The following is an 8,601-nucleotide window of genomic DNA, read 5'->3' as shown; positions in this document are numbered from 1 at the left end:
AAAGAAACATGAATTATTTTTTTTTACAATGATATCCTTTTAAAACCGTCGATTCGTAGTAGTTCCTATCTTCTAAAGGCATGGTACTTAGCATTGAATACAGAGACTTTTTCTTTTCTTCAGACAAGGACCCTTTGAGTTTTAAACATGGTACTTTTGGAAACTCAACTAGATCAATTTTTCGACATTTACGTTTTCGCGTTTTTCTTGGAATATTATTGAGTATGGAAGATGAAATAAAACCTTCATCAAAAGACAGCTTATACTTGATTGTACACATATTATTCTTTTCATATAAAATGTGTCTAACCTTTGTGTACGGAATTACGTCGTACTTGAAGTCAGAATATGCCTCTTTGGGATTAAAGTTTTTATAAGCTGATGTATTCATTTGAATTATTCGGAATTTAATTTTTTCTTTAGGCAATTTCGTAAGACATCGTATAAATGACAAAGGGCTATACAGGGTGTCCCACGACGAAAGACCTCGATTGATATTGGAAAAAGTATAAATAGGAGAGTTTTGAAAATTTGGTAGGATAGTGATGTGGGCATGCCCAATCCAACTAAAATATTTTCAAGATGGTTGCACTTCCGCTTATACCGGAAGTCGATCACAACTTTCTTATTTTAAATAGAACACCCTATATATTATTACATATTTGGATTCCTCACAAAATTCTGACCAACTTTTGTATAGAATGCCCTATGTCTATCTCTAGCCGTTTTCGAAATATTTGATGTTTTTCCAAAAAAGTGACAGTTGCAACGCTCAACATATTTTTGTACTATGTTAAAACCGTATTTCATTTTGCAATGAAACTTTGGGTTAATGTAAATAAAGGATCGTTTTATTAAACTGAGGGTGCGTAACGACTCATTTGTATACAGGGTCGTCAAAAAAAAAATCATAAACTTGCCACTAAAAAAAATGAAAAATCTCAAGTTTTTTAAATGGAAACCCCCATTTTTTATGACGGAATCATTTTGAGCATTAAAAATTACTATAAGTTTCAATTTACTTGCCTATACCTAAATCCAACCCATTTCGTTTTATTTGTGAATAAACATTTTTTTATTAGGCTGCATGCTCGGCTGCATGGTTGGGATTAGCTGGTACTCTAGTTGGCCATGCTTTTGACACACGGTGATATTGGAGACCTGCAGGGCATGTTAATAACACTAGTTTTGAGTGTTTTGACAACTGCAAATATGCCGTCGCGGTTACGTTATTCAAACCAAGATTGCTTAAATCTGTTTATTATTTACGGAAAATGTGATTAAGTTGTGAGTAGAACATGTGAGGTATTTGCCGCTCGTTATCTAGAAAAACCAAATCCATCACCAAAAGCTGTCAAGCAAATAATTGAAAATTTTAAGAATACGGGATATGTGAAGATAAAAGCTATTAAAACAAAACCAATTCTTAATAATACAAATGTAGAAATTGCAATTTCTAACCAACTTTTGTGTACAATGCCCTATTCCTATCTCTAGCCGTTTTCGAAATATTTGATGTTTTTCCAAAAAAGTTATAGTTGCATTGCTCAACATATTTTTGTACTTATATTAATAATTAATTTAACAAATGTTCGAAATTTCGACCTTCAGCTTCGTGACACTTTGCGCACTTTAGGATCAGCTGCTCATGGGTTGCTGCTCTTATTGCGTTTGAGCTTAAACCACGAAACGCGTTTCTCACTCTTTCAATACAATTTTCCTTTGTTGTTAAAGGAAGATTGTAAACTTCATCTTTAATTGCCCCCCATACAAAATAATCTAAAACTGACATGTCTGGCGAGCGGGGTGGCCATTGAAACGGTCCGTTGTTAGCAATCCACCGGTCGTCAAACGTAGCTTGTAGAAAATTATTGACAATATGACCATTATGAGGAGGTGCGCCATCATGCTGATAAATTACCCGTCTTCTGTCGGCTAGAGGTAAATTATCCAAGTATTCCCTTTCTAAATCTTGAATTATAGCTAGATATCGATCACCTACAATAAAAACATAGCATTAAATTAAGTTTCAGAACTTCACAATTTGTCGTTTAACATCGTCGATATACCGTTTAAATTTTCTTCATAAAAACGTATCATAACAATTTGGTCATTCCTCACAGCACAATAAACATTAAAACTCCAGATTTCTTGAAAATTTCTCTCTCTAATTACGTGTGGATTTATGTCACACCAGTAGTGTGAATTATGTCTATTGAACATTCCATTTTTAGTGAATTTGGCCTCGTCGCTCCAAATAATATTATTCAAAAACAATTCATCTCCATAGTGACTAGTCAGCAAAAACTCACTAAAAACAACTCTCTTCGGAAAGTCAACCTCTTTTAAGTGTTGCACTAATTTAAATGAAAAAGGGTGAAATTTATGTTTCTTCAGGATCCTCTGAATTGAGCTTTTGGATATGCCTGATTCTACGGAAACTTGTCTTATTGACAAAGTTGGATTTGCAACAAAATAGCCCAAAATTGCAATTTCTACATTGGTATTATTAAGGATTGGTTTTGTTTTAATAGCTTTTATCTTCACAGATCCCGTATTCTAAAAATTTTCAATTATTTGCTTGACAGCTTTTCGTGATGGCTTTGGTTTTTCTGGATAACGAGCGGCAAATACCTCACATGTTCTACTCACAACTTTATCACATTCTCCGTAAATAATAAACAGATTTAAGTAATCTTGGTTTGAATAACGTAACCGCGACGGCATATTTGCAGTTGTCAAAACACTCAAAACTAGTGTTATTAACATGCCCTGCAGGTCTCCAATATCACCGTGTGTCAAAAGCATGGCCAACTAGAGTACCAGCTAATCCCAACCATGCAGCCGAGCATGCAGCCTAATAAAAAATGTTTATTCTCAAATAAAACGAAATGGGTTGGATTTAGGTATAGGCAAGTAAATTGAAACTTATAGTAATTTTTAATGCTCAAAATGATTCCGTCATAAAAAATGGGGGTTTCCATTTAAAAAACTTGAGATTTTTCATTTTTTTTAGTGGCAAGTTTATGATTTTTTTTTGACGACCCTGTATACAAATGAGTCGTTACGCACCCTCAGTATAATAAAACGATCCTTCATTTACAATATCCCAAAGTTTCATTGCAAAATGAAATACGGTTTTAACATAGTACAAAAATATGTTGAGCTTTTTTTTTTTTCCTTTGTTTATTGGGTTTTCTGTCTCACACAAAAAAGGTTTCTTGGGAAAATGGAATTTCGCACTATTTTCAACTAAGTTGAAAATAACATTAACCTAGTCGTCCCAACACAAGACCACTGACTTAGGCTCGGTCTTGTTACCTAAAAACGCTGACGTTTCGGTGGAAAATCTACCACCGTCTTCAGAGAATCTAAAAAAGAAAAAACACAACGGCAGAACACAGAAAACAACAACTTAATAAATATTAAACCTGATAATGTTCAATATGGAACTCTGAGAAGGGTTTTGTCAATAAAAATTGACATAAATTTTGACTTTTGTCATTCCAATATGTTGAGCGTTGCAACTGTCACTTTTTTGGAAAAACATCAAATATTTCGAAAACGGCTAGAGATAGACATAGGGCATTCTATACAAAAGTTGGTCAGAATTTTGTGAGGAATCCAAATATGTAATAATATATAGGGTGTTCTATTTAAAATAAGAAAGTTGTGATCGACTTCCGGTATAAGCGGAAGTGCAACCATCTTGAAAATATTTTAGTTGGATTGGGCATGCCCACATCAGTATCCTACCAAATTTTCAAAACTCTCCTATTTATACTTTTTCCAATATCAATCGAGGTCTTTCGTCGTGGGACACCCTGTATATATCTAAATATCTTACGTGTTTTTCAATTACACTATGATCAGAATCTACCTCCTGCAGGGAACTGTGCCCTGGCTCACAAAATTTCTGTTCAATTGTCTTAACGGATATGTTTTCAGGAGAATTTAAAAACGACTGTATGGCAAAGGACATAATTGAATTTTTGTTTTGGGGTACGCAACTATCTGACCAAAGAATAATTCGCGTTAATTCAGGAATATCTTTTACAGCTTCTGTTAAAAAATTTTTATTAAAGCATTTGCTAGATCCAAGCCACTTCTCCCAGTCATTCCTTCGTTCCATACGCTGCAGTACACTGTCTTATTTATATTGCAATGTCCAGTTAAATTATAACAGTTAAGTTTTTGTTTGTAAAAATGACTGGATACATTTGATTTTGGTAAAGAGAATACATTTTCTAAATCAAATGTAATCACAGCCGTCTTAGTGTCCATAATTTTCCTATCTTGATCCCTTTCAGTTTTAGCAAGATTTTTATTTTTTATATGAATTTCCTGAAGAACTTTTCTTTCTGGGGAAGGAGTGTGATCTAACTTAAATTCAGCGCATTTGTCACATATGTCTTTTTTTGGTTTATGGAATGCATAGTTATATTCAGAGTTAAAGATTTTGGAATATATATGAAACTTTACTGGGTTTTCTACGTTTAAACAATACAATCGGTACATTTGAGCTAAACTTAAGCTTGATTCTAGGTATAGTTTATTTGTTGTCGATCTGCAATAATGTGATTCGACTAACGGAAACGAGGATATATGTTGACGGACTTCTTCTTTCCTTTCAGGTGAAATAACTTTTTTCGTATTTTTACCCTTTAGGGGCGATCTAGGAAGACCCGTGGATACGTTATTTACTTTAGAGAAATGATAGTAAATCCTTCGGGAGCTAATGTTTAAAGTACCTAAAAAAAACTCCTTGCAAACTCTTTTTTTTCCACCGTTCCCTTCAAGAAAATATTCAAAAGAGAATATTTTTCTATCCGTATCACCACGTTTGCGCGCTTTCAAATTTTGAATCACGTACTTACTGTAAAAATGACCTTTTTTAGAATCTGAGAGTCTCCAAAAAGCTTCATGTATGTTTTCTCTTTGATCAGGACTTATATTAATAGAACACTTAAACCGACAGATAGTATTTTTGCATCCGGTTTTCACAGCCCTCATTGGATGAGTTTTACCCTTAATGTCAACATATTCCTGTCCGGCCTCTCGTTTCTCTTTTCTCACATTTTGTACCCATTTTTCAGGGCAATTTTGTCTTTTTCTTGTAAGGTTTTTGCGGACTTCAACGGTAGTGCTTTCATTCTAGTTGGCAATATTACTGTCATTGAGATTGGACCCAGCGATTTCTAATGGGGTTAATTCTTGTAGGTTATTTTCTTTATTAGTGGTGGTTATAATAACGCCATCCTCGCAAACTATATCCAAAATTTCAATGTTAATATCGTTTTGTATTAGACTATCAGCCCGTTCTTGAATTGTGCTGGTTGAAGGTTTGTTCGAATCGAGGTAAGAATCGAAGTTTTTGAAACTGATGTGAACTTAGCAGCCAATTTCTAGCAGCCAATTTGGCGGAAACACCCGAATGACCAGTGGCGTCGGGTATTTTTTAAATCATCAACTAATTGCGTCAGAGGATTAGTTATGTTTATCATAACTAAATGTTTTGTCATTAACAACTGAAAAAACGTCTTGTCAGACCACTTGTTATATAATATATTTATAATATTCGAATGCTATTAATGATAAATATTCAAATGCTAATATCTCAAAATCCACACATACTAACACCTTCCAAATATCAGGACTAATAAAGCACTACCCGAGGTAACAGAATCTGTAGAGAACAGCCCTTGGACAGCCGTCAGACATTTGTTATAACACATTGTTTATATCGGTCGATAAATATTAATATGCTAATATCTCAAAATCCACACATACTAACACCTTCCAAATTTCAGTACTAATAAAGTACTACCCGAGGTAACAGAATCTGTAGAGAACAGCCCTTGGACAGCCGTCAGACATTTGTTATAACACATTGTTTATATCGGTCGATAAATATTCAAATGCTAATATCTCAAAATCCACACATACTAACACCTTCCAAATTTCAGGACTAATAAAGCACTACCCGAGGTAACAGAATCTGTAGAGAACAGCCCTTGGACAGCCGTCAGACATTTGTTATAATACATTGTTTATATCGGTCGATAAATATTAATATGCTAATATCTCAAAATCCACACATACTAACACCTTCCAAATTTCAGGACTAATAAAGCACTACCCGAGGTAACAGAATCTGTAGAGAACAGCCCTTGAACAGCCGTCAGACATTTGTTATAACACATTGTTTATATCGGTCGATAAATATTCAAATGCTAATATCTCAAAATCCACACATACTAACACCTTCCAAATGTAAAGGTAGTAAATGATACTCCGGCAAGTTCCCTGTATTCAATATATCTTTGCTGAATAAATCGCTTATATTTATCGTACTCTATTATGCCTACTCATACAATATAATATAGGTTGCTGTGTATACATAAAATACTTATAATAGCGAACCGATTGATGCAATACGATTAATAATAATACTTAGCTATGCATGTCAATGAACTGTTACAACTTCAACTAACTATGTTACACCTCCTTTTCCTAGAGAATGACCTTTGCTATGGCCACTTGCAAAGGGCACTTTACTAAAAAAAAAAAGGTTACTGATGCCAAGTTAATTAAAACTGTTTTAAGTTAATTTAATTACAAATTTGCAATCTTTAGTACTTAAAGCTATACACTCTCAAAATATAGTTACTTTTACGATAAAATTTTCTCTGTACCTACTACTTTTCTGACTATAGCAATAACATAAAGTATAGTCAGTGGTACTTTAACTTAACCTAACCTAAATATATTTCTATCCCAATTTGCGTATAATTCATGTGTTTTAAACAGTAAAAACCAACAATAATACCAACGACCCATTAAGATTCTGCCCACAATAAAAAAACAGTAGGAACACTAATAACTGAACACTTCGCACGTTGAACACTACCGGCACGATGAATGCTAAGAATAGTATAATATACCTATAAATTAAATGTACGTACTTTCGATATTTATAATAGTTACAATATTTACAGACAGGCCTGTTTATCTAACTTAGAACTAAACTTAATCATCAAGAGACATTATATTTCTTAATTCTATTTTTATGAACCTTAATCTGCTTGTTGTTATTGTCTTTAACAATGCAATTTGGACCTTCAATTAATATGACTTCAAACGGACCATCAAACCAAGAATCTAGTTTTTGACGATCTTCGTTGGTTATAAGCACAAAATCTCCCGGGCTTATTTGTAGTCGACTAGTTTGCTGATCATAATACAACTTACGCTTTTGTTTGGTTTTTTCAAGAAAGTCTCGAGCTTTATTTTGCGCTAACTGCAACCGAAATCGAAATTCTTGATCATACGATTCTAAATTGTATAAAGGACCTACACGAGAACCATTAAATATTTCAGGTACGTCTGCTCTTTTACCAAATACTAGCTCGAAAGGTGTGTAGTTATGATAAGTACTAGGAGTCGTATTATAACAAAAAGTGTAATAATTTGTCCATATATCCCAATCTGTATGAGCTTGATCAATGTACATTCGCATAAATTCATTAAGAACTCTATGGTTTCTCTCGCATCCACCTATGGACTGACTGTGATACGCAGTGCTAGTTTTATGCGGCGTATTTAACATTTTTGCTAAACTTTCAAAAATTTTATTCTTGTATTCTGTTCCTAAATCAGTTCTTACTTCTTTTATAGGTCCATATACTAAGATAAATTTTTCAAAGATAGCTCGTGCTACTGTGGAAGCTTCTTTATTGGGTATTGGAAGTATTACGATGTATTTAGTTAGTTCACATTGAAGCGTCACTGCATAACAGTTATTGTGATTTGATTTTTGAAGTGGTCCTATTGTATCTATACAGACAATGTCAAAAGCTTTTTGAGGAGTTGGAGTCAAAGTTAAAGGTTCTATGTGTTTAACGGCGGCTTTATTTACCTGACACTTATGACACTGCCTAATATATTTAGCGATGTCACGTGACATATTTTTCCAGAGATAAAATGACCTTAATTTTTTCAATAATCTTTTCTGGCCACAATGTCCACCTAACATAGGATCATCATGAAATTGTTTGATTAAGTTAAGTTTCTCGTCATTGTCTTTGATTAATTTTCTTTCTTTACATAAAACAATTTTAACTTTTGAAAGTATTTTATGCCCTACTTCCTTTAATTCATTTACGGTGCACCGTGTGAAAATCTTGTCATTTAAATTCAATCGCAAATGTGTAAACTTACTATCACCAGCCATGTTATTCAGCTTAGACAATAGTTTCGGTAATGAAAAATTGCCATTAGTAATTGAAAGCCAACAACGAGCGCTCTTTTTGCGATAATTAATAATAATGTGAATGCATTCTTTATCAATTTCAAATCTTAAGAAAGGAAATTTCAATACATTATAATTATTAAGGGCTTCATAAATCTGAGGTTCTTCAGTACGTGATAATTGTTTATCTCCAGTAGTAGTGTGTTTATTAAAATTTTGGTTTGTCTTAGTCATTGATCTGGTAATTGCTAATATTTGAGCCGTGTTTCTGATTTCCTGCAAATCCGAAATATGTATTCGAGATAAGGCGTCTGCGCCTACATTATCTGTTCCTTTGATATATTCTATAT

General features: G+C 33.5%; 1 protein-coding gene across 1 annotated transcript; it reads right to left on the bottom strand.

Moving 5' to 3' along the window:
* Window positions 1–4,065: 4,065 nt before the first annotated feature.
* LOC145736194 (uncharacterized) lies at window positions 4,066–7,609 on the bottom strand. Its single transcript, XM_081990494.1, has 3 exons — window positions 7,358–7,609; window positions 7,076–7,300; window positions 4,066–5,154 (listed from the first exon to the last, which is right to left on the bottom strand). The coding sequence occupies exons 1-3, from the start codon at window positions 7,607–7,609 to the stop codon at window positions 4,066–4,068; spliced, it is 1,566 nt and encodes a 521-aa protein (XP_081846620.1).
* Between the last annotated feature and the right edge of the window lie 992 nt (window positions 7,610–8,601).

Source organism: Ips typographus, linkage group LG12 (assembly GCF_016097725.1).
Source record: "Ips typographus isolate SLU linkage group LG12, UJ_Ityp_2.0, whole genome shotgun sequence".
Lineage (NCBI taxonomy): Eukaryota > Metazoa > Arthropoda > Insecta > Coleoptera > Curculionidae > Ips > Ips typographus.
The sequence above is the reverse complement of the archived record's forward strand: the minus strand, read 5'-3'. Positions and strand labels throughout refer to the sequence as shown.